At 39.3% G+C, this 27,999-nt stretch overlaps 1 protein-coding gene and 1 long non-coding RNA gene across 2 annotated transcripts; one reads left to right on the top strand and one right to left on the bottom strand.

Annotated features, from left to right (window-relative positions):
• Window positions 1–875: 875 nt before the first annotated feature.
• On the bottom strand, window positions 876–24,378 carry Ltl (leucine-rich repeat-containing larval translucida). Its single transcript, XM_076432084.1, has 9 exons — window positions 24,158–24,378; window positions 23,259–23,876; window positions 14,975–15,143; window positions 10,098–10,231; window positions 8,748–9,009; window positions 6,584–6,862; window positions 5,647–5,892; window positions 4,935–5,136; window positions 876–1,364 (listed from the first exon to the last, which is right to left on the bottom strand). Exons 2-9 carry the CDS (start codon window positions 23,636–23,638, stop codon window positions 1,156–1,158), a joined length of 1,881 nt encoding a protein of 626 aa, XP_076288199.1. The 5' UTR covers window positions 23,639–23,876; window positions 24,158–24,378; the 3' UTR covers window positions 876–1,155.
• On the top strand, window positions 14,448–27,154 carry LOC143212852 (uncharacterized). Its single transcript, XR_013009796.1, has 3 exons — window positions 14,448–15,854; window positions 26,517–26,702; window positions 26,967–27,154. It is a non-coding gene; the product is annotated as an uncharacterized LOC143212852 (long non-coding RNA).
• Window positions 27,155–27,999: the final 845 nt, after the last annotated feature.

Genomic DNA, 27,999 nt, shown 5'->3' with positions numbered 1-27,999 from the left:
GGTGTGACTGGTCCCCGATTTTGCGACAAAATATTAGATTCATGATTCGATTTGTTTTCTCTAAAAGTACTACTATGATATTAGAATACGACAAACTTCGATTAAAAAGTAGTTTTTAAGATACAGTGACTCAAAGCTTGAGTCAAAGGGGAAAGGTAGGATGACGGGTAAGAAGAAGACCGTCATTTTAAAGATGTTCCTGTTAAACGTTGGATTTTATACAAAATACCTGTATAATCAGTTTGTAGTACATATTTTAAAGTGAGTTTCATAAAGAGTTATTTGATAAAACGGGTGGAAATTTCTTCTTCATGATGTAGCTTCGACATTTTGTTAAAAATACAATTTTTCAATGATCCCAACTGTTGTTTCTAGAAATATTAATAAAGGAACTTACTTCAAGATATGTACTGTAAAGTGATTACAGAGGTATCCTATAAAAAGTTTAACAACACGTTTAAAAAGTATCTTAACAGTCTTTCTCCGCCATTCATTTTTTCTTTCCCTGTTAAAGGTCTCGTCCAACTTGTCGGACTGCGTCAGGATTAATAATTATATACAGCGTCGTAACAACGTCACCTATTACAAAATCGTAAGATTCGCAGATTGTTCCTAGACTTCTACAACAGGATCACGATTACCGCGTGTCGACGGTCCATTGTCAAGTATCCGTCTTCTCGATCTCGCTCATTCCGTGTGTGGATCTGCATCGACACAGATCCGCCTGAAATTGTCCTGCCGGTGACAAAAGGAACCGCACTATCACAACGTGTGATCGAAGCTCGTTAAAATAAATATATATATCTCTCGTCACTTAATATCTACTAGCGGATCGGAGAGGCTGACTTCTAAGTTGTGTGAACGGTAGTCAGCTGTTTAATCGCGCGCGTGAACAAGTCTCGTCGACCAACTTCCCTGTCTTTTCTTTTCCTCTTGCTTCTTCACGTTTCGTTTTATAGAACAAATTAAAACGTTCGTGTCGAGCTTGTAGAGTGAGAGCGAGGTTGGTTGCACCATGGTACACCACGGCCAGTCGAGTCGCGCACTTCCGGTGGCTTTTTCTATGTCCGTAGCACGGCCGAATAAAACTCCCTCCGTCTCCTCGAACATCGCTGCATGTCGATTGGTTGCGATTGTATTACGATCCCCAGAAGTTTACTCGAGGGTTGCGGCGAAGGAAACGTTTCCACCGGAAGCGGCCGCCGCCGCAGCCAACAGCAACGTCGCCGGCAACGGCGGAAGTGGAGACGTCTGTTCTGGTGGCGTCGTCGGACATTCGTATGCAACCCCGTACACCTTCGCGTGGTTCACCTCGAGGGCCACGGTCAAGTCTGCCAGTCCTGGGTCGCAGAGCACCGGGTTGTCTGCAAAGACAAAACATCGAGTGATCGCGTTACGATGGGAAGGTAAAAAGCAGTTTAGTATCGTTCGTCCGTAAAATAATGGCTGTAATCAAAATGTTTACACTTTCAGGTAATTATTGGCCGGACATGATGGTCAAGAGCGCACTATGGGCTGGGAACTCGCTTTCTGTGGCCAAAACTATTGTAGCGTTATTTCAAGGTCTAATGTTATATTATTGTAGGTGGTTCAATTCGTATCGATACCGGTTAGGGTAAAGGTAGGTAGAATCCGTGTCCCTACCCGGTTATCGGACATAAAACAAACTTTTTAGACTTTAATGAAAATAACATGAAGTACCTAGTATTACTTTATTTTTAAAAAGAAAATTGATGTTTCCCCTTCGTATATAAATCAAAAGTACTACATACAATAATTTTTGTTTGAGATATAGAAAATATTAGTTAAAACCTTATTCTCCCGAGACAATAACATTTTATGATTTTGGATTCGATTGTTTTTTCAATATACGAAACTTGATAAATTGACTTTTGGCCACGAAAAACGGGATTCCATCCCATGGTGGGTAGCAGTCATTTTGAGACCGAGTGAAACGGGACGATCACGTGACAGGCTTGAGATTTTTATGGAAAATGAAAATCGTCTGCGCCAATTGCAAGGAAGCCAAATAAAATGGTCATTCTTCCTCCAATAGCTTAAACGAGATGAAGATACAATATTCTCTCCCAATAGTTCGCTATACGAGGCTGTGGAATATTGTTCCAAGAAATAAAGTAGAAAAAAAGAAATGAGAATTTCTATATTTTTATTAAATAGACTGTGCATTAATTGAAACCTATCGCAATTAGAAGATAAAAAGAAAGGAGCACGATTTCGTCTCCCTTTTTCTCCCGTTGAAGAGATAGAAGCTATCATCCATCTCATGTCAGTCGAATGACTCATTCTGTGTACAAACAGTAATTTCTGCCAGTTATCACGGTTGCGTATGTTGGACGTCTTATGAAACTTGTAAAGAAAGAGTAAGCATAATAATTATTTATCACTTGTATATTCTATATTTTCTGTTATTAACAAAGAAGGTAATCAATTGAATACCTGAAGAAAGAACTACTCTACGAACTGCTTTGTTAGCATAAACATTGGGCTGATAAAGCCTTTGGACCAACAACGCCACGATGTTTGCGTACGCTACGAATATTTATAATTAAAGTTTCATAGAAATGAAAATATGGGATCTTATGAATTCTGAAAATTCTTACTTAAAAATTGGAGAAATCTGGAAACAGTTATCGAAGTTACCAAGAGACCGTACGTTCTGCAGTGCTATTTCAAAATCTGATTGTGAACTGCACTGAATCGAATAGTGCTACCCAAAAAACCTATAAGACCGTTCCGTCATAACGGATAACGCGTAGATAACAATGGAGAGAATGTTCTCGGCGATTTGACGATTTTGGACGACTGTGCGTCGCGTTGTAAACACACAATCGCCTCGTTGCAGATGCAATAACAACGTCGGCCAGGGACGTTGGTCGCGAATCAAGGTTCGGGATAGGACTGCCGGTTGATGGCCGGGAACGAGGAACAAGCTGTTTCGCCAAGCAGAATAACGAAGTCGCGGCGATAACGAGGGATTCGACACGATAACGTCCGGCTGCCACACGAAAAACCAGTGCATTCAACAATAACAACAGCGGGGAACCGTTCGTCGCCGGCCATATGTATACATACAATAAATAATGCGAGATGGCGCCAACACGGGGGTTATCGGGCGAAACGTAACTCTTATAACAAAATAAAACGGCGGCTCCGAAGCTGAACGGAGCCACAGTGATTATCAGTCAGTAATTTATTGTCCGCCGGCATCGTCCACTCTCATGACCCGTTCATTCTCCGTCCTGTTCCATCGTACGCGCGGCGACCGTCCTCGCGACACTTAACGACGCGTTTATTAATTACAAGCTGGCGCCCATTCAACGCGTCTACGTCGGACGACGGTCTCGTTATTCTTGCGAGGGTGGAGGGCGAAATCACGGCCCACGTGCACATATCGCTCCGCATCGATTTGCTCGTTTACAACGGGCTGGCCACGATTGCGAGCATTTGCGCATCACGCGCAACACGATCCGTTTTCTCGCTGCCCTTCGATCTTCGCCGATCACGCGTGTATTGTCATGCCGCGCCGCGCCGCGACACGCACTGCGTCGAATGAGCTTTCCCACGGGAAAATTATACACGCCACCGGACAATTGTTTCGCTCAATAAATAACTGCAGAAGGTGCAAATATACGTATAGGTTTTGGACTCCGAATTCACCCTTTTGCAAATTCAACCCTTTGCAAATCAACTTCAGTCATTAAGAATATTTCAAATTAATTACACTCGGAAGCATCTCCCTTGAGGTCAGAAGGGCAGGGGGTGCAACGAAGGGCTGTGTAACTGTGGTGAATACTTTATTTGCAAACGGTCGAAATTGATCTGCAAAGGGATGAATTTGGAGTGCAAAACCTGTCAAATAACGGTAACGAGGCAGCGAGCTCACTGTTTCGTCCGGCAGTGTACGTTTCAAATCGACGCTTCAAGGGGGAGTTCTGGTTTCCGGATTTTTTTTCTGGAAAACTATTCGACCGTCTGTATTAAGATTTTGCACGCATATTTATTGGCATGCATAGTACGTGCCTGATTTTTTCAAATAATGATAATTAAAATTCAACGAGTTATATTTTTATAGAATATGTTTTGAAAAACATTTCGCTCTTTCTACTGAACCGAAACAATGAGGTTGTTTATTAAAACAACAAATTATTTATGACGAAAGTGAGCAGTTGCATTTCAAGACCAATATCAAATTATTGTTTCTATTTGTGTGCGATAACCCGAGAGAATAATTAGGATCGTCAATTTATTATTTTCCGAAGAGAGTGTACCTATGTAAATATGTTCGGTTGTCAGTATGGACAAGCTCGGGTTCTAAGAATTAATTTATGACTCATTGCGAATGCGTATATAATTAACGATCATCAAGAAAAATTCTACACCGTGTCAATGTGTCTGTTGCGATGTTGCTACCTACATTCCTCTGTCACATTCTATAAAGACAATCAACGTCAATGATTCACCGTTCGAAAAAATGCTCTCCTACTCTATGAATCAGTTAATTCATAGTAAGAAGAGCGAACGATACAACAACACGAAGACTTGTTAATAATTTTATTGAAATTTTTTATGTAATTCCAGTTACTAATCCTCTGTGAATAATTTAGAACATTCTTCTGCAAATACAGAAGGTAGCAAGAAGAGCGGGCGATAAAAGAACACGAAGACTTGTTAATCTTTCTTCGCTTACTATCTTCATACTTGAGGAGAGTACACCTGTGTTTGTCGCTATTAATAATTTTTCATTTGTTGCAGCACCGAAGGTGTTTTCGGACGATTTTCGACGTGCGTCAGGGGAGATAAACGATCGCGGTTTTCTCGAATCTGACGTGAAATTCTTATCGATCGCAAACATTGCGCTAATTAATAGAAGGTCATCCGAAGTTTCGTCATTCGCGCAGTCGGGTGGCACTTACCTTGAAGATAAATACGCAGTACATCTTGAACTCCGTGAACGGTGCAACGTGTGTTCATTACCAGTTCTGGCGACAGGCTGCGTATCCGATTCGTGCTGACATCCGCCCAACAGAGAGCTGGAAAACCACGGAAGTCCCTCTCGGACAGAGTCACCAACCGATTGTGCGATGCGTTTAGCTCCTCCAGGGACGGTAGCCATGTCTACAATCGTACGGTACTCGTATCACACTAGTGTTTCATTCATCGCAATTAGACAGCGGAGTTTAGGCATTTCTGACAAAACTGAATAGGTGTGAAACCATTGGAAGAACTTAAGAATCCTGTTATATTATTTCCAACCAATTAATCATATTAAGAAGTCCAGTTTGTTGCAATTCAGGTAGAACATCTTTATTTTGCATGAAGATCCGCTGTCTAATCATAATAAATATCGAATCATCATCATCATTTATCTTTGTCTAGGATACTCGTGCATACGTTTCTGGTCAGTTTCGAACAAATGCAATATTATTTTAAAGTTCTTTTAACGTTTTCGCTATCTGTTAGGTATTTCAATAGAATTTTTATTTGAAAAATATAAATCGATGCATAATGCTAAAAGATATTCAAAACGAGTTTGTAAAGAACATTAAAAAAAGTTGATTCGGTATAATTCCGCGTAAATAATGGCTACGTATAATTTTACAGGCAATGGACAGCTTTCATGCGTACCTCTGACGTGTCCTCAAGAGTGGTGAGTTCGTTATGAGAGAGATCGAGCACTTTAAGTCCGTCGAGACCCCGTAGATCGCGTGGTCCGATTGTCGGTCCCAGAATGTTATGGCTGAGGTTCAGCCTTTGGAGTTCCTTCATCCCCAGAAACAATGAGCCCTCCAAGCTCCGTAACTCGTTGTGTTGAAGACGCATGTCCTGTATGTTGCTCCCTGCCATTTCCTCACCTTCTTCTTCCACTAAATTCTGTCAATGTTGAAAACGATGGAAAACATGTTAGCCACGCGTAATTTCAATATTTCCGAAGATCCGGGAATCGCCGGAGTAAGCACCCTAGTGGCATTTATGGTTGGTTGGTGGCTTTGTCTACAAATCCTCGACATAGGGCCTACAACGTTGGGCCTACAATTATTATAGTTGGTTAACTAACAACAAAGTTATGTATGGTAACTACTACATTGGCCCAGTAGGTTCAACGTAAGTTCGACGTGGGTAATGAAGTTTTTACCTTTCTATTCTCAATTTTTACCGTGGAAATACATTCTTTAAATGTATAACATTTATGATATACTGTAAAAATAACCGTAAAATAGAAGATCAAAATAATACGTCAGCGGGCCCGGTTGGCCGTTCGTATATTATCTCAATTTTCCTAGACAAATTTTAAGGGAGCGGTGCCAAATAAAATTCTATTTTCATTATTAATAGCATTTTTAGATCCAAAATAAATAAAAAGCGTCCTAAATTCTGTTGAATTTAATGGTCCAGCATTTTTTGAAATTTTTTCCGCAAGTCTTGTAATGACGGTGGCCCTTCATTGGCCATGATCGTTGGCCCACCTGCATAAAAACCAATATTGCGACCAAGGCCCGACAAAATGCCAACCATAAATGCTACTAGGGTTCACCTTGTAGCAGGGTGAGGTTAGGATAAGTACCTCGGAGGGTGTCCGTCGTCTGTGAAGCCGGGCGATTCTGTTGTTCGACAGATCAAGCAATCGTAGCTCGCGCAAACCACGAAGCGACGCGAACGAGAACTCGCGGAGCTCGTTGTGCGTCAAGTTTAAGCTCTTCAAAGACCTGAGAGGGTAAAGGACACTGTTGCCCCCGTTTCCATCGCTGTCGCCGCCAACCGTGCCGCCTAACGATTTCAAAGAGTTGTGTCCAAGCTCGAGGTCTTCCAGCATCTCGGCTTCCACGAAATCCTCCTCTGTCAACTGACGGAAAACATCATCTTTTGATAACGGGATTGCGAAACAATTCTCGCCGATAAACTAGAATTTTCCGGATCCGTTGGAAAAGTTGCTTTTACCGTGCACGATCTCGGAGTTAACCCCCGTACGCTTCACTAATAAAAGTTCATATTTTTTTGCCTTCGAGGCTACGAAGTCTTTGGTCTACGATTCACATTGAAGCAAGATCGAGCTACTTTGCGACGCCGATGTTGTTTCAGTGTGGACATAGCTTATCATTAGACAGCGGATTTTATGTATTTATGACAAAAATGAATATCATTTAACTTTTAATTACTATATTAATTACTACAGTATATACAATCTCGAAACTTTAAATGCGTAAACAGAACTGTTGACTACACCAGAAAATATGTATTTTGCATTGAAGTATATAGTTATTTTATCCAATAAAAATTTATTTATGTTCGAGAGAAGATCAAAACGAGAGAAAATACATTTCTATGTCGCTAGGATGTCGCAATTCGGGTAGAACATTTTAATTTTGCATAAAAATCCGTTGTCTATCATAGATGCAATTAAAAGCTAGTACAAAAAATTTGAGCATGTACTATTCGAAACTCGAAGGATTTCCTGATAACTTAAAAATTGTTGATTTTAAGAAATGATTTTAAGATTCTAAGAAACTGAAGCAGAAGTTCTGGGAAGTATTTACTAGAATTAGCAGAAAATATGCGTTAATCTATAGACGATACGTAGAATGATAAATTACATAATTTTCTCCGAACTAGAATGTTTCTATTTTTCGTAAAATTTGTAGACTCTGCGGCCAAATGAATCAATTGAAGAACAGATCTTTCGATCTACAATTTCAGAATTGATTTTCTTGAAAGAAGTGGTTTCTCAAGAGTGAAAAGCGAAACCGTTCGAATCGATCGTTCGGAAGAAGTTGGTTGAAATGGATTACTGGTGAAGACTGCCGTATACCCGTCCGTTTCAATAAAAATTTAATCCGCAGGACGGAAGCGCACGACATAATAATTACGTTAGGATGCAGTAATTGACTTAATGCACGGAACACTGAACGAACGCCTCCACGTGTTATCATGCACCGTGATCGTGCACTCGCACTTTACGCGTATTTCTATGCGATTGACGGTACGGACGTCAAATTGCAGATAATCTGCGAGGCATATAAAACATCTTTCTGCAATTCATTCTTTCAGATCTTTTAATAACAAGCCTGTGCACGATCGAGTTTAGACTAACCCAGATACCACAGAGACGTTTTTAAAGTCTCGTAAAAAGACGTCTTTAAAACGTGTCGAAAAAGATGTCTTTTTAGGACGTAAGACTTTCAGACTTAAAATGGACGCAAAAAGGCATCTTTAAGACAATATCCTAGAACTAGAAACTAGAAACTGTTCTCTAATGTCCTAGAACTAGAAACTAGAAAATATTCTCTAATATTCTAGAAGTAGAAACTAGAAAATATTCTCTAGAATTTAAATCTCGAATTTCTTGAATTGGGCATTGTTAGAAAAAGTGTAACAAAAATAATTGTTACCCTTTAATTATGACTTTTAGGCTGTAATTAGACTGCGGACTTTATGCACTTCTTAAGAAAGAAAACAGATTTTTATTTCACTCCAGTTTGTTGCGATTCAGGGTAGAAAAAATGTTTATTTTGCATAAAGATTCGCCGTCTAGTTGTGATATATTATTTTTTATATTATGCTGATAATAAGATACCTCCGTTCAGGAGGACACAAATAAATTGTAATGAATAAAAGTCCATTAAGTAGACTCGTTTCCAGGATTGCAAGAAACATGCATCGTTAAAAGTTGCCCGTGTATTTGATACGTTTCCAACAGCATGCATGGATTAAAATTAAAAAGAATTAATTACCTCCTGCAAATCGTTGTACGAAAGCTCGAGGAATTTCAATCGGCGAGCTTTCTGCAACGTGCCGTCCAAGCTGCGGATTTTATTGTGCTGAAGGAACAGAGTTTCCAGGCGATGCAGATAGCGGAATTCCGCCGGCAAGTGAGTCAGTTTGTTGTCTACCGCATAGAGCATCTTCAAGTTGTGACCGGAGGACGGTAGTTCACCGTCCAAGGATGTCAGTTCGTTGGCGTTAATTAGCAGCCACTCCAGCTGATTCAAATCTCTGGAACAAAAATCGAGCAACGTAGAACGCGCGCCCTTACTTCCCGAGGGATTTCGCACGCGAAATAAGTACATACTGCAACGCCACGCATATTTTCCGGATTCTTCAACCTTCCAAGAATAATTCGAGGAAACCATGATATGAGGAAGCATGAAGAATGTGAAAGTTGTTCTTGAAAGGGTTCTTGAAAGTTCTCAGTTCTCAGTGCATAATAATTAGACAGCGAATTTTACGCATTTATGACAAAAATGAAGAGGGAAATAAATTCTTGTTAAAACAATTTTTATTTTGCATGAAGATCTAATGATGAGTATTATCATTGCATTTCTCTTGATCGGAAGGATTTTATGCATTTACGGCAAAAATGAGTAGGCGTAATTTAAAACTGTACGAAGATTAGAAGAATTTAAAAACACTAACAAACTATTGAACGTATTAAGGAAGAAAATAAATTTCCATTGCATTCCAGTTTGTTGCAAATCAGAAAATGTTTGTTTCGCATAAACATACGCTAATAATAATGATTACGCTGTCTAATAATGATTGTGAATATGAGAAAAATTGCCTTACTTATGGCATGAGCTGATACATCGACAAAACCATGGAATGATCAACATTAATTAATTCTTGATGAAAATGAATTGGTGAGGCGGAAAACCGCGAAGATATCGAACGATTCTCTGAACGTAGTTATTTTCGAATTATTAATTTCTGCGTCGGAGAAATCGCTCGGAAAATGTTTATTCCGCGGAAAGTCTCGCAGTCTAGCCACAGCAATGTCTTTGATTTGCGAGATGATCTCACTCGATCGTAAACATTGCTTTGAAACGATTCGAACGTAAACAGAGTTTTCAAGCGGCGTAGACACGTGACGAGGAGATCGTTTAATTGTTCTATCCTCCGGATATAATCTGCGTGTGCGTTTGCCTCGATCGTTCGGTCATCTGAAGAACGGGCCGGTTGCATCAACGTTGAATGGAGCCAATTAAATAAGAGGCACCGGCAGAACGATAAACAGGATGTCCGATTCGTTCTGAACAGTTCGTGAACGAACGCGAAAATTTTCAGTAGCCAAGAAACTGACATACCGTAGAGTCCGATTCAAGCTCTGCAAGTGGTTACGGCCGACGTGTAGGTGTTTCACCAATGGCGGCAACGATCCCGGTACCATTTCCGAAATCGCGTTCCCGGCCATCGAGAGATGCTGCAGCGTCGGGTTATACTGAAATCCGAAAGAAAAATTATACTTCTTCAAATATCCGTCTCCGAGTGTCTTCATATAAGTGTTCGCAAACATCAAATTTTTTCGATGCGATCCGAAATAAAGACAATATGGCGTTGCGCAGTAACATAACCCTTCGCACTCGAGTGGTGCATTAAACTTTGCATGGCTGTATCCAGAGTTGGGCATTAATCGATTAAAATTTTAATCAAGAATGTAATAATTGAAAAATCGACGATTGATTCCATCGATTGATGAAGTTAATCGTCAATTAAATTTTTGCCCAACTCTGGCTGTATCAGACCGTAGCCTTACGTACGAAAATTCGTGATTTTCCTACAGAGACGGGATCGATAAAGACAGGAGGATCTAGCACCCGCGTCTGTCAAGTCAAAATGATATTTCGAGTGTTTCGACGGCGGTTTACGAGGATCGTATTTAGCAGCGTCGGCAGACAGCGATTAATACCGAGGCCGCGCAACATTTAAACGAGAATCGTGGCGGCACGTCAGCCGAGTGTGAATATTGAAGCAGCATTGTTACGCAGCACGAGTGTTGCAAGTGCATGGATGAGATTCGAGCCACGACCGAACTGGAGAAGTTCCAGTCGCGAAGAAATCGATCGATTCGAATCGAATACAGTTTCTCACTCAGCCTCTTTTTTCGCGATAATTAGCGACATTGTCATCGCACTTACATCAGCGCGCATTTTTCACGCTGCGATGTAAATTGCAAATGCACGGTGACGCATAATTCCCTGCGACACGCGCCGACTCGTATTTTATTATTACCACGCTTATATTAGCTTGTTTTACCGCGCTTATATTATTAATTTGCTGTGTTGTTTTATGTTGTATGCGTCAAATCTTGTAATCGAATTTTAAACCTCTTCCCATAGTCCAATCTTGTTGAAATTTTGTATACACACTTGCTTCCGGTGACAATAAAAGTAGAAAATAAAATATATAGAATAAGCTTATTATAAAAACCACGCTTATATTAAAATGCACTAGAAAGGAGAAAATAATCTTTTTCCTGGTTCTCCATAAAATACCGAATCCAGTTAAATGATCAATAATATTTTTCCCCAAAATTTTAAGCAATTAGTTCAAAATTTCTTATGTTATAAAATTAGTGTCGGAGTAGATAGAAAAATTTAATAGGAATTTAAATAAAATCATGACATTAGTGATTATAAAATTAAAAGCGTGGAGCTCCCACGAAGATTACGTCAATATAGTTTAACGCTCCACGCTTTTATTTTTATAGTCACTAATGTCATGATTTTATTTAAATTTATATTAAATTTTTCTATCTCTATTCCGACACTAATTTTATAACAGAAGAAATTTTGAACTAATTGCTTAAAATTTAGGGGACAAATATTATCAATCGTTTAAACTGGATTCGGCATTTTATGGAGAACTAGGAACAAAATTGTTTTCTCTTAAGCGTGGTTTTTAAAAGGTTTTTTCTATTCAAATTATTATTCGAGGTTCGAATAAGCCGTTTCAATAATCCGAAGTTTTTTGTCGAATGTTTTTTGTTTATTTTTATCGAGGGGGGCGGCTCGTGTCGCATCGGCTACGGAAAAATGTTTCTCCGTTTCCATGTCTTTTTTCTGCAGCTAAAACGTGCGATAAACAACCCGAGGCAACGGTGAATAAAAAAATCTCGTAAGTAGCACGTATCGTCTGAAGAACGATTGGCGGACTATTCTCTGCACGTGGCCGGTCACGTGCGGCACAAGCGCCAGGGAAACCCCACCAGGCTAGCTACATGTCGTTGCTGTCTTCCTCTCCTCGAGATGAATTGTTCGTTCGTATCTACAGTGAGTGTACGAAGTATCCGTGCACCTTTTAACTTTTAATTACTCAAAGACTTTGAATTTAGTGTTTCAAGCATAAACAAGGGTCGCTTAATAACCATAGCAGTTGAAGAAGCGACGTAAAACCAAAAAGAAAAAAAGCATAAACAAGGGTGTCGGCTACGAAACATTTTTTGATGTCTTTGATAATTTCAAAAATTGATTTCAGATTGGCGAATTCGTGTGGTCCACTTTAAATGGGACACCCTGTATGCACGCCGGTTTTAAATCTGTATTAACTATAAAGCCACGTGTAGCATGCTTTACGGAAAATATATTACGCGTGTGTTTACCAATATTCTTTCTTTCTCTTGTCGACTCGTGGCCGAGACATTGGCAGTTTGTTGTCTCTGTTCTTGCACGATGAGAGAAAGAAACGATTCGTTCGTTCGTCGGAAAAACAAGAGCTCCGACCATGATATCTCAAGGTGAAGACGTTCCGTAAATTGAAACATCATCGTGTTCTAACGGAGTACATACTCTAGTTTTGAATGCGTTTCTTTTTACTAATTTTTAACCATTTGCACTCGGTTGTCTCATCTGAGACACCACTAAAAATTGCTGTGCCATTATTCAAAATATTGTTTATTGTTCAAAAAATTGCTAAACATTTAGGTATTGTATGAGGTATTATACGAATTTCATATCCAATTTCAAAAATCATAGGGAATGGAAATATTCTAGATCGGAAGAAGTGTTTAATTTTTTCCAGACAAATAGCTCCGAGTGCAAAGGGTTAAAAATTCTCTTCGAAAAGACTCTTTGGTCATTGATAGAATATATTGATTACTAGACTGCGGATCTTTATGCAAAATAAAGATGATTTGCATTGATTGTGGGAAGCAGGAATAACATAAAAATTGATTTCATCCCTTAACGACTTTGTTACGTTAAAAGCAACATTACAACATTCTTGAATTTTTTAAATATTTTACCGTTTTATATTTCGTCCAACCAATTTCTTCATAAATGCATAAAGATCTGCAGTCGATTGAGTACTTATTATTAGACTGCGGATTTTATGCATTTATAGCAAAAAAGAGTGATCGCCATTTAAAACGGTGAAAAAGTTAGAATGATCTAATAACGCCAATCAAGTGTCTTCAGCTTGTCAAGATTATTAAAATGAGAATCTATCTGACTCTAGTCTCTTGCAAATGATGCAGACAATTTTTATTCTCCATAAAAATCCGCAGTCTACTTATTATTATTAAAATGAGTAGGTGCAGTTTAAAAGATATTAAGAGTAATAATACACAGTAGGACTTTGATTAACCGGATCCCGAATATAAATATGTGTTTAAATAAATTCGAAGGGAAATAAATTTTCAAAAATAAGAAATTTATTTTGGAATATATTGATGTACATTTTAATTATTTGCTCGGGTCTCCGACCAAGCCGGTTAATCGCGGTAGTATATTATTAGAAATTGTCAGGTATACGTGGCGTTTATGACTCTCTATTGTCTTACTTTCTAAAAGGACAGACGATTTTTTGCCATATGATTGCCATAAATTCTTACAGCGGTCCCTCCCCTATCCTTTTTTTTGCCCGACCACCCCGTCGCTCGACATGGGTAATGCCTCCCTAAACTCTTCGGGAAAATCTTGCGCAAAATCAGTATCTTTTTCGAACCGCTATAGAGAGAACGTCTTTAGTGACGTGTCAATTCGAAGCTCGCGGTTGTTATCTACCACCATTGTGCAGTTCATTGACCTAACCGTACGTTTCTCAACTTTCGGCACTGCCTATACTTGAAGTCAGCTGTTTAGTTCGTCTCCGAATGGCCCAGTGACACACATTTCGAAGCAGCAACTGCGTTTGCGGCTGAATAAGTGAGTTCTAATTAAATCAATCTCTGCCTTTCTTTTGTTCATTGCTTCACCGCGGCGCGACCCATCACTACGCTCAGTGGAACGTGCCACCGAGTTAATAAAGTCGAGGTTGGAAATTTTTGCAAATGAAAAAATTCAAATCACACACAACGAAATATAATCTTGTTTGGTCGCTGTAAACTATTGTAGGCTAGCTATTTCGAAACTCGTGTGTGTGTAAACTGAATGGCAATGTTGTCAATAATATGTACATTCCAAAAGTCGGCTGAAATGTGATTAGATTCGATCAGTGCACAGTGCATACTTCGCGAGGCGCAAGTGGCACTACGGTCAGGAAAGGTTACATCAACGTTCGTAATTGATAGTCATTAATGGCGAGCTCGTATTCTTCCTGTTTATAAGGTGCTCCACATTGATGTTATTAACCGATGCTAGTTATTCTTATTGCTCTCTTTGTTGCATTATTTCTTTCCATTGAAACTTGCAACGTTTTCATCGTTCAGCACTTCCTCCGTTCTATAATTATCTGAACGTTTTTCGGAGCCGGTTTGCATCGCTCGGGAAGAAAGTTCGCATTCAAATGTTTCTCTTATTGTTAAATTATATTGTTATTCATTATTTATAGTATTTCCTGACTAAAACACTTCATGAAAATGGCGTCCTGATATCGGTCATTTCATATGCAACGATCTAACTGTTTCAATAATTGTTAAATAATTAATGTGAAATGTTAGTTGACTGGCAGTGATATGTTTAATGTTAGAGGTTTTTCTAAAATATTGTTTAATGTCAAATTATATCGTTATTCATTATTTATAGTATTTCTTGATTAAAACACGTCGTGAAATTTACATTCTGAAATCGGTCAGTTCATATGCAATGACTTACAATTAATAGTTTCAATAATTGTTAAATAATTAATGTGAAATGTTATATAGTAGATGGTACGTATGTTGGAGGCTTTTCTAAACGTTCTATCAGGATAGTTGCGTGGAAAATAAATAGCTCAAATTCTTCTGTATCATGATAAGTGCACGTACCTTGAAGTCATCCGAGTCTATGCGGTTTATCCGATTTCTGCTGAGATCTAGAGTCCTCAGTAACGCGAGATGCGATAGAATGTGCCTTGGTACAGACGGCACATCGTTATCCGCGAGACTGAGGTATTGTGTTCTTCCCAAACCCGCGAAAACGTCACCATCCACTAACCTGAAACACCAAAATGTTCCGTTTTATGTTTATTTATTCCATACACATTTAATCGTTCGAAAAATCGTGACAATCCTGTAAAATAGTCCTTTTTGGAGTACTGTTCGAATTTGAATATGCTGTAGTTTTTAGTGACCCATGAACGAATCTCAAAAGATTTTTCAATATCTTAAAAATTGCTGGTTTCAGGTGTAAAAAGAAAAGTGTCACGAGGATCAACGGCGAAAAGATGGAAGTATGAGAAGATCGTCGCGTGATTGATCGAGATACAAGGAACAATGGAACGTACAAGCGGTGGTTGGCCACGGTCATTATCGCTCGATTATTCACATAATGTTGGCTCATAGCATTTGGTTATTTAATTATTCCGAAACGATAGCGCACAGGGCCCGCTTGATAACTCGCTGGAAGAGGTCAGTCGTGATTAAGATTTCATTCTCGCGCTCATTCTCCTCTCTTTTTCTGGCTTTCGTGCAAAGACGCATTCCCGATCGACGTCCGCGGTCCCTCAAGGACTTTCGTTTTCACTCATCAGCCGCGAGGTGCGCGGCCTATCAGGATAATCAAGGAAGACCAGTATTCGTCCTTTGTGCGCAACGACGATCGTTTTATCTGGAAACGGAAAAATTCGAGATTTCCGCGAAACAATCGACCGGCGAACGGACGCGCGCTTCGCCGTTCGAGTTATCCTCGACAAGATTTGCAGGAGAGGTAATTCATTTTTCTAATCGATCCTTTGATCCATGCATGCAATCCATTAAAAACGATGAAAACGTAAAGGTTCTTTACTTTTTAACACTAAACCTACCGACCATCAAAAGTGACTGATGTGTGTAGTATCATAAAAATAACAAGATTAAATTTATTTATATTTTGTGCGATTTTTACTATAATATATACTGGAGACAAAAAGTATATTCAATAAATTCCCATGAAATCACCTTTACAATTTCGATAATTGTCAAATAAAAGTGTTAAAGTGGTAGTCTCGTTTCCAGGATTGCAAGGGTGCGGCATGCGCCTTCTCATTTCTCAGTAGTTTATTCATAACAATTTATTTGTGTCCTCCTGAACAATGATTATATAAGAAATAATATATCGTGACTAGACAGCGGATCTTCATGCGAAATAAACATTTTCTATCCGAATCGCAACAAACTGGAGTGAAATGGAAATCTGTTTTCTTTCTTAATATGTTTCATAGGTTGAAAATAAGTTTTTTATTCGTAAATGCATAAAATCCGCTGTCTAATCGTGACATAAAGTCATAATCTAAGGGTAACAATTTGCGAACATTGCCCGATTCAAGAAACACGAGATCTAGAGAATATTTTCTTGCATACTTTCCAGATAGCACGCGACGTCTTAAAGACACCTTTTTTAACGTCCATTTTACGTTCATTTTGACGTCGTTTTAAATACAATTTTCGAGAAAAATTCAGGAAATTAATTGTTCGAATACTTTTTGATGGGCTTTCCCCGATGTTGCGAGGAAATTTCCTGGAGAAACGTCGCCGAAAAATTCCTCGTCTCGTTATCCGCGTATTATTCAATCCGTTATCGTCGACGGTGAAAGACTGTACGAATATAATAAACGACGTGTGACGATAAACGCGGAGCTATAGCGATTGCTTCGGATAGATAAACTGTATATTTCGCGTGGCGATCGAGAATTCCCCGAATTCCCGGAAACTTTGCGGAACGTGACGCGCGCGAACGTTCGAAAACGGTTTCCGGCAGCCGGCGGTCGTTGATTCGCGAAATAATTATACTAATTGGAGCCGTCCGCGCTGTTATATAGAATCAACTTTGCTGAATGCTCGCAACATCAGACGATGACCTTTCACGAAGATATTGTCGTTGGTATCAATGCATAATGCGGTGCGTCGAAGCGCGTACGCTCGTTTAAAAGTTCTCTCGTTCGGACGCCATTTTCTTCGAAACTACCTGACATAATTGCTTTACGGAAACGTTTCTTTTTATTCGTTTTTGTTATACCGACGCGAGTGTCTCATTATTCGCCTATGCTCGATGGCTGCACTCGGTTTCTAAATGATTAAAGAATTTCATGGTCAGACGCGCGAGACGCGTGACCAACATTGTAATTCGAGCAGCAATACTTCCTCGACGGTAATATTCCTGAATCTGTAATTTCGAGTTTAATTCGCGAATTATTGAGGAAATCATTGCTACGTTTGAATAGGAGCAATTTCATTCTTTTATTGTACAATGAATTTTTAAATACTCTAATGCAGCAGAACGTCACAGTGATTAAAACGTCTTTATGCCCAAAAATGTCGTAGAAGGGCAAAGAAACTGTATAATTTTTGTATGCATATTGATTACTGGACTGCAGATTTGATGCATTTATGCCAAAAATGAGTGGGCGCCATTTAAAACAGTGAATAAGTTAGAATGATCTAATAATGCCAATATAATGGTTTCAGCTTGTCAAGATTATTAAAATAAGAATTAAACATCCATCAGCCTCTAGTCTCTTGCAAATGTGATACAGACAATTTTTATTTTGCATAAAAGAATCAAATTTTTTATTTCATGTAAAATGAAACGCGTAACATTCATATTTGTCAGACTTTGTTAAAAACCTTCATCCTCGTCAAAATACGGCAAGGGGTTAATTATTGAATTCCTCCGATATCGCAGAAATATCCTCGGCCCGTAACCTGTTGTTATTTATTGAACTAGATTCGATATCACACATTAGACGAATTACTTTATGTAATTACTAGACTGCGGATTTTATGCATTTATGACAAAAATGGGCAAGCACAAGTTAAAGCAACGGACATGTTAAAAAGATTTAAAGACATCAGTGTGTATTGGTTTCAGCTTAATCAGATAATTAAAAGAGGAAAGAAATTTTTATTTCACTCCTGTGTCTTGCAATCAATGCAAACATTTTTTATTTTGTATGAAGATCCGCAGTCTAATAATTACGTTGCTATGGGTGATAGAAAAAATTATGTTTCAATTTTTTGTAGGTGAACGCGTAGAGGACATACAAAAATGTCAACTCAAAGTAAAATATTTTCTATCGCATTGGACCTTCGATGATCTTGAACGACCTTGAGTCGCAGGTCACTGCGTGAACCTTAAAATGCCCTATCATTCTATTTCAAAAACCGGAGAGTTGACCTTAACATGTCCTCTACTACTGTCGCCAATAGCAGTTGAGCTTTTCAGGTGGCCATAATTATCCCTTAGAACACCAGTGGCGTTTCTGTGATACCACTAAACATTGTTGTATCAGTAATGTAAAATAATTGTTACGTTATGAAATTATTTCATATTAAACAAATTACTAAACATTTGAGTATTGCATGAGCAAATTGTATAGAATGGAAATATTCTAGGTTAGAAGAAACGTTTAGTTTTTGAATAGTTCCGTGTGAAAAGGGTTATGAAAGTGGTCTAAGTCAAAATTAACCCCTTGCTGTACCATTTTCTTTACAGTTACAGTGATTAAAACGTATTTCGTAAAATGTCGTGGAAGGGAAAAGAAAATGTATATTTTTTGTTTGGTTACATTTATTTTAATGCTGGATTGCGGATTTGATGCATTTATGGCAAAAATGAGTGGGTGCCATTTAAAACAGTGAATAAGTTAGTCAAGATTATTAAGATAAGAATTAAACATCCATCTGATTCCAGTCTCTTCTACATACAATTTTTATTTTGCATTAAAGTCCGCATTGATTGCAAACGAATCAAATTTTATTTCATCGAAAATGAAACGCTTCCCCATTCATATTTGTTAGACTTTGTTTAAAAACCTTCATCGCGAGTCTGGCTCGTTAAAATACGTCAAGGGGTTAAAATCGCATTCGAAATCACCTAGCAAAATTTCAAGTTTTTAGATTGAGAACAGCCGTTGTAAGGGTAGTTTTCTAAAGGCAGCGTCTCATTCTCGCACCCCTAAAAACTGCGATGCAAAATACAGTACGACTAACGGAGACACGAATTTTATTCAGCTTTCTGCGATTGTGGCCCAGTGTGTGCGAGACGCGTTCGCCTGTTTCCATTTCGCCGGAGATAATCCGGAGCGAGTGCGTCGATCTGTGCGATCGAAGGAGTTGTTCACGTGTCCGGGAGAGCTCCCACCGTGGAGATAAGCTGTAAAACGAAAATGTGGAGCGGCGAAGGAGTCTCGAAGCATTGTAGAAACGCGATACGTGTTTCGCCGGTCGAATGGTGTGCGCGTGGTTCGCGTCGAGCGTGGCTGATATCGCTTATCGTCGCGTCGTCTCACGATTTTCTTCATCGCGCGAACAATTTCCTCGGCCCCGCGCGCGTCTTCCACGAAATGATCGAGAAAGATTCCTGGAAGCCGCGAGGTCGATCGCGAGAGCGAAAGTACGCGTATTCCGCGACATCGACTGGCCACTTTGTCTCCCGGAGGCGACGATTGTAAAACCTCTTTTTCTACTCGGATCAAAAATAAAAAGAAACGCGTACACCTTGGTGACAAGAGGAAGCGGACGGATCGAGCGATCACGTTCTTGTCGCGACCTTTTCGATCTCGCCGGTCGAACGCAGGACGGAACAGGAGACAGAGAAAGAAAAAAGCCTGTGTACCGTACACGGTGGCTCTCAGACGCCGCGTGTTTAACAAACACAAAAAGAATCGGCGATACACGGGCGTCACAACAAGCCCGGCCAGATATACCGTTTCATCGCGAGAAAACAGAAACTAATCGGAACGGTCCCCGAGCTGAAAACTCGACGCGACCGCGGACGAGCCGATCGCGAAATCCTGCAAAACTGCGTTGCGGTAGGATCTACGTAGATCGAAGTGTATTTCGGTTGTTCACACTAAACCTACCGAGCGCTGAAAGCGATTAAAATGTTTTTGCTTAGAAAAATGGCAAGACTCGATTTATTTAGATCTTGTGCAATTTTTATGATAATATGTGCTTGGATAAGGAAATTTATGAAAATGAAATTTATGTGAAATGAAAAATATAAAACCGGCCCTAATAAAAACATTGACCGGCAGTGGTAGGTTTAGTGTTAACCCTTTGCAGTCGGAGCTATTCTTACTTGAAAATGAAGCATTTCTTTCGACCTAGAATAATTCTATTCTATACTAACCATTTTTTTCTTCATTTTATGGATACGAAACTGATGTAACGCCTCGTACAATACTTGAATGTTTAGTAATCGATTAGATACTAACGTATTTAAACATTTTAAACACTATACCTACCGAGCACTAACAGTGATTAAAATGGTTTAGTTTGCGAAAATGACAAGGCTCTATTTATTTAGATTTTGAGCAATTTTTATTATTAGGTTGGTAACTAAATTCGCGACCTTTCGTTTCGTAATTGTTTTATTGTATAATTATAACCTCATTCAGTTACCATTCCTTTTGAACTGTATATCATTGGAAAGCTCTGTATTTTGCGATTAATTTTATATAAAATACTCGTGCTTAAAAAATATATATAAATGTCTGTTTGAGAAAATCTGGAAGTCGCGTACTTAGTTGCCAACCTAATACAGTTTGGGCTTGGATAAAGAAATTTATCGAATCGATTTTCGTGTAAGCTACTTCATAATTTCAATAGTTTTAACATAAGAAGTATAAAATCATAGTGGTAGGTTTAGTGCAGGGGTGAATATGTTTTATGCAGGTTTTACACTCTAAATTCACCCTTTTGCAAATCAATTTCAACATTTATGCAAATATGTATGTATATTCATTGTAGACATTGAATTTGACTTGCAAAAGGGTGAATTTGGAGTGCAAAACCGATGCAGAGTTGAGCAAAATCTAATTAATGATCAACGATTCCAACTAACGAGAAAATCAGGTTCATGGATTAATAATTCCGATTACTAAGTAATCATGATTAATTCACTTGAATAACCCCAGCAAATGTAATCACTGGTTATGACTAACTCGGTAATCATTAACCCTCGGACTCCTGCGAGTTCTAGACCTATGCTAGAGTCATTTCTGACTCGAATCAATATTTCACTGATACAGTGTTGTTCTATTATATTATTGCAATTAGTTTGAATCACAATTGCAAGATAGAGGAACCACATAAAAATTTATTCCTCTTTTTATTTTTTGAAGTTACACCCACCCATTTTTACCAGAAATGTATAAAATCATCAGTCTGCTTATCATGATTCTAATTCAATATTCTGTATACATATAATTACTAGACTGCGGATTTTATGCATTTATGACAAAAAGAGAAACATACAATTTAAAGCAGTGGGCATATTAAAAAGATTTAAGGACATCGGTGAGTTTCAGCTTAATAAGATAATTAAAAGAAGAACGAATCTTTTATTTGGTTCCTTTGGCTCGTAATCGATGCAGACAATTTTTATTTTGCATAAAGATCCGCAGTCTAATAATTACATGCAACGTTAATTGTGTTAAAAGATAAACTAATCATTCATTCCGCGATTACAGATTACTGATTAATAGACTGCGGATTTTATGCATTTATGATACAAAAGTGGTCAAATACAAAACTACAGAGATATTAGAAAAATTGAATGATGTTGCTGAATGAAATTATTCAAAGGGGAAATGCATTTTCATGTAACCTTTTGTTTTTACGACTGACGTGTCGACAATTTCTATATATTGCAAATATTAAAAATAATCAAGTTCAATTGTACGAATCCCACGAGGCCTCCGAGACGTAATTTTAGGGCAAGGGGTTAATCCTTTAGGATGAAAAGTTAATTCAAACACGAAGAGCTTCCAGTTTGAACTGGTTCACCTTTTTCAAAAAAGAAAACTGTTGGTCACTGGTCAGTTCGTTTCTGAAACTCGGTTATTGTTTCGCATTTTTCAATGGAACTTTTACTTGATTATTCGAAGAAAATCGTGCCCCCTTTTTGAGACCTGACCATTGACACGTACGTGACGCGCGCTATTATTTGAGAAGATAGTCGAAGCTGTCCAGATAAAATGTGTTCGATAACGGATGCGATGAAACATCAACCTTTCACCTATTACTAGTCCAATAAACCAGAGAAATGCTCCATATAATTTAATACTTGACACCATATCTTCAAGGCGAAATCTTCTTCGAAGATAAGAAAAAGTTAATCGTTAATAGTTCAGCTGTTTGTACAAGCGTACAGTCACTAGGATCATATTTGTTATGCGGAACAAATATTGTCCGAACTAGTTGCAAGATACAGCATTTAATCGTGAATGTTGCAGAAGATAAACACCTTCAGAGTTGTAAAACAATGAGGAACAACGAGGCTTACGAGGATTGTTTGACGCACCGTAAAATCGCATAATCTCTGAAAGCCTGTTAAACTAATGCTCAACACGTTATCGGAAGCGTTCCTTCTGTTTGCTATTTATCAAAAACTTGTTCCAGAAATCTTCACTTTTATTTTTACTGCGATTTTAATTCGTCGAGTGAATAGAATCACTGTATTCCGTTATTGCTCTAGGCTTCCGTGAAATTTAAAAGAGTTCTCGAAAAAAGACGTCTTTAAGACGTCGCGTGCTATCTGCGTAATGTGGCGGTATTAATTTCTTTGAACTGTAAAAACGTAATGCATTGCACGTGATTGGCACCAATTAAGTCAGAAAGTTAAGAATGACACAAATCCTCGCTCAAATGTATAATGTTCATAGTGAAGATGAGGAAGTTTTAAACAAAACTGTAGACTCCCATACAACGCAATGAAAAACTTGTTCAACACTAAACCTACCGAGCACTACAAGCGATTGATATGTTTCAGCTGATAAAAATGACAAAGCTCTGTTTATTTAGATTCCGTGCAATTTTTATCACAATATGTGCTTGGATAAAGAAATTTATCGAGTCAATTTCCATGTAAGCAACTACATCATTTCAATGATTGTAAGATGAAAAATCTAAAACCGATCATCTGACCAGCAGTGTTAAAATTGTTCTGTTTAGTGTTAAATGTTTAGTGTTAAAATTACTGTGTATCTACATCTTCTGTGGCAATCTTCTGTACATGTACATACACAGTCTTTTTAAACAAGTTTCACAAGAATTGTTTAAGGAACATTTCAGTACAAGAAACATTTACATAGTCTACTGAATAAAACGAATTAATATGACGTGCACTCACTCCAGATGATCGTGGTTCAGCTCGAGCTTGGTGATGGACATTCTCAGCTCCTTGAAGTCATGCCGGGATATGTCTCTCAGGTTGGAATGTGACACCCTGAGGGTGATCTGTTGTTCCGCAGTGAATTTACCCCGTAGTGCACCAGCAAGCTGTTCGAAGGAGTCCATTCGTTCGCACAGAACCTCGATCCGTTCCCCGTGTCCATGGTGGCCGGGGTTGTTAGCGGTGTTGACAGCGGCTGCTGCGGCCGCGGCGGGGTTGATAGCGGGGCTGGAGAACCCTTCCTGTCTGCAGGTGCACGGGCTTATCTCGCGTCGCACGGCACAATGGAGGCTCGTGCTGGCCGCCAGCCCAAGAAGCGTGTAAAACAGCCCGGACATGGTGGTTCTAAGAGCGTGGAGACAGAAGCGCGACGATCACCATCCAAACCGCTAGTAGAAAGGTCCCGCGCTGGTTAGCCTGATCGTCGGTGCAGGCTGCACGGACCATGCGCACCCCCTACGATCGAGGGTGAAAACGAGCCACCTCTTGCTGATTACGGTCTCTCGATCACTGACACTTGCCACCGGCCCAGTCGAACACAACGTATCGTCTTCTACCCCTTTTTCGTTCTCGACACTGGCAATCGATACAATAATTATTATAAAAGACCCGAGGAGAATTGTCTCACTATTCAACGAAGAACGAAATAAAGAGAAAGAGGCTGACGGATAGAAAGGGTTGGCTACAGAGGGTTGAAACGCTCCGATACCGATGCCCGGCGCTAGTCGCACTCGTCGACACGTTCACCGTTCACTAACTAACTCTAGACTGACACTGGACGGACACGACTGACAGCTACGTTATTATCTACACTGTCGCGATCCACACCCCGAACCGGGGTATATATGTGTACATACGTATGCTCACTGCTGAAACGCGGGTGAAAGCTGGCTGCTGTGCGTCTATCTCCGTGTTACTATCTTTCTCTCTCTCTCTTTCTCTCTTTCTCTCACTCTCTGTCTTTCCTTTTCCTCGGCTTCTTTTTCTGCCGTTCGTACCGGACACGAAGGAGGCTTATCGTCGCCAATGGGCCCTCCTCTTGGCGCCACGAACGCGGCAGCGACATTAAACCGCGGCGCGCCGCGCGAGACTTACTTATAGTCAGAACGTCGTGCCGTGGCAGCGGCGCGGCGCCGCGCCTCCGGAAGGGACTCCTCCAGCTCCTCCGAGAGGACTCGTACATTATGTGCGTAACTGGTGCCTCTCTTCTTTTGCCCGTTCCATCGCGTTATCCATCCTACATGGATGCCTCTTTTTATCGGTGATCCGTTTATCTCTCGTTAGACATCCAGCCGGAAGCCGAGGCCCGCGAAACCAGCGGACCTCGCCACACGCTCGTCCAAATCGAACAGTTTTTTTCATGTTTTACTACAATCTCTCTCTCTCTCTCTTTCTTTCTCTCTCTCAACTTTCAACTATCTCAACTTTTGTAAATTACGATATTACGGGATACGTTTACCCTTCACACTCGGAGCTGGTTTATATTCGAAAATTTAACGTTTCTTACGACTTGGAATAATTCCATTCCATATGATTGTTTTCTTTTTCTGATGTGATATTGATGCAATACTTAAATGTTTAGTAGTTGATTAAATAGCGACATATTTAATAATGTGAACAATATTTTGAATAGAAGTATACCAATTTTTAGTGGCGACTCCTGGGTCACCACTAAGGGTTGATAAAATACGCATACGAGTAAAATCAAATTGAATTTTACCAACCTGTTCAGCTTCATTTGACAAAAGTCACATTTTTGCCTAGATTTAGCGACAAATTCTCCGAAATTTCAGACATCTTGAAATGATAACGTTCTCAAATTTTATTTCATCTAAAAAGAAAGGCGTAACATTCATATTTGTTAGACTTTGTTAACGTCTTCATCGTGAGTCTGACTAGTTAAAATACGACAAGGAGTTAACGTAACCATTTCTCCTGTTTATTTTGTAATTCACTCAGGACCTCTCGCCTAAAGTCACATTCACTTTGAAAAAGCGAAAACATTTTTTGCGACAGCTACAGGCAAAACATTTATATCAATCCACAACTGCTAAAAAATGTCGACGTGTTGCCATCTGTAGAATCATCAGAAACGTCCGTTTCACTGTTTCAAATTGTATCTACCGATTTTTGTTATAAATACATAAATTCCGAAGTTGACTCATGCGGATACGAACGACGCCACAGGAAACGATACTTAAGAGACAGCGAATAAACATGCAGTAAACATCCTCACCTAAATACTATTCTCGAAAAAAATTTGTTAAAAGTGCTATGACATAACGATGACATAATGATTCATCGTGCAACAAGTTGTGCAACTTTGTCCGATACACTTGTTTACACCGAAATCGCGACATGTGATTAGTGTTTGTTGTACTGCTACGATAGATTAGAATTGTGCGATAGTTTAGCAGATTAAATAAATTGCAAACAATATTTCTATTTTATATTTATCATGAATGTATCAAATCCAGTCTAATGATCACGTTGATTAATTAGACAGCGGATTTTATGCATTTATGACAACGATGGGTAGGTGAAATTTAAAACAGTGTAAATTCCTATTTCACTCCAGATTGTTGCAAAACAGGTAAAATTGCGGTAAAATCCGCTGTCTATTGATTACTTTAAAACAGTGAACACATTGGAAGATTTTTGAGATACTATCATATTATTTTCAACATATTAAACATATTGTGATGGAAAATAAATTCCTGTTTCACTCCAGATTGTTGCAATGCAGGCAAAATTGCGGTAAAATCCGTTGTCTATTGATTACTTTTCGGTTCTTCGAGGTCCTGCACGATCAATCAAATTTGACAAAGATATACAGTAAAAGCTTGCTCGTTGCAACCTTGTTTACTGCACTGCACTCGTTCATTGCATAAGTATGAATGCTTGCAATTCCCACCACGAGTTCTCAGAAATTCATGCAGGGGATTGTGGTGACCAGAGTCGCCAACAGATTAAGACTTGTGTCCCCACTCTACCTTCCCCTTCTACGACGCTACTCCCAGCGCTTCCGCCATGGACCGGTCACGTGACTGATCCGGTAGTGAGAGGGTAACTTTCCCCTTGTGAATACGCGGTGACTATACATCGAAACAAAAGCTTTCGTTGCACAACCTCGATCTTTGCTTGCATTCACATGAGATTAATTATGAAAAATCGATGAAATATTCCGTGTTACAGTAAGAAATGTAATGTTGGCAGGTCAACACGTCCTTGCGGTTCGAGCGTGGACCTTGCGATTCACGCGGATCATTTTGCGCGATGTCACGGATCGTGACAACCGATAATCGGCTTGTGGACACTGTAACGATCACCATCGCCAAGGGAACGGCCACCGAATGGCCACTTCGAGATGGATCATCGAGGGAACATAAAAATAAGCAATAAGTGAGGCGAACATTCGCGATCGAGCTTTTTCTCGATGACGACAGCACCGAATGCTCGATGCCGATGCACTGCACATCCGAAGGCGGTGTTTGCACCGATAACGAGAGCATTGCTCAACTTTTGACCTTTGCTTAGCCGCTCCGCAAGCTGAAAAGAAAATACCAGATAATTCGCTCGCGGGTGTTGTCTTCTCCTCTCTCACGCTCTCCTCGTTGCTTCCCTCTTTCTCGATCCTTCCCCTAACTCGCGTCTCTTTCTTTACAGAATCGCGTAACGACTCTCTTACTCCGATTCTGCGGCTATTGGACGCGTAACCAGCGACACTTCGACCGTGTGAATCGACCAATATGTACATACACCTTGTAAACAACATGAATGCAGTGAGTTATTCTATCATCAACTAATTCCATCCAAAATCTTGTTACAGCGGGACTACATCTGTCCGAAACTGCATCGCCGGAAGCCGCACTCGTAACTGTACGACTTCCGCATCCGGATTAGTAACACTCTTCAATTCTTTTCAATTCTTGAGAATACTTTGATCTAATATTTTTCATTTTTAACTTCGAAGTATTTTTATCTCCGAATTTTTTGATCATTTCTAACATAGTATACGATGCTTGCTCAGCTGTCGAATAAGGTATTCATTCTTATTTGTAAAATGTAGAAGACGTTGTATTAACTTGATTTTTCATTTTCAACTTCATTTCCTTCTTTTCGAATTTTTTGATGACTTCCACGTTCTACGCTGCTTGCTTAGCATTCTACTTTGTGAAATGTACAAGATGCTATATTAACACATTACCGACCGGTGATTATGGCATCATTTTGAAAAATCTATGGTACATGGCTAAACACTTTTTTAATGGAACCTTCAATAGCAACAGCAATTTTCATTGCGAACTAACAAGTCACCCTCAATAACGTCATCTAATAGAATCATTTAAGATTGCAATGTAAAAGAAAATTTCTATACTTTCTTTTGACACAAAACGATTATTGAAAATCCTATTAATAGGCTTCCGGTAGGTAAAGTGTTAAGGGAGTAGATTCGTTTTTCCAGAATTGCCAGGGAGCGGGATGTGCGTTCTCATTTCTCGGTAATACAAAAATGGGATTTCTCAATAGTCAAAAACGCTAGGTAAAAGATCGATCTAGACCGCTATCGCTCTCGAAAGTCCTATTTTTTCGTTTACGATGCGTAATTTGCATTTCGCGGAAGCATACGACTGCGCATGTAGCTATTTTCATAGCTATTAGGTTGGCAACTAAGTTCGCGACCTCCACATTTTCTCAA

Source organism: Lasioglossum baleicum, chromosome 10 (genome assembly GCF_051020765.1).
Source record: "Lasioglossum baleicum chromosome 10, iyLasBale1, whole genome shotgun sequence".
NCBI classification, from domain to species: Eukaryota; Metazoa; Arthropoda; class Insecta; order Hymenoptera; family Halictidae; genus Lasioglossum; species Lasioglossum baleicum.
This window is presented reverse-complemented; position numbering and strand designations above follow the sequence as displayed.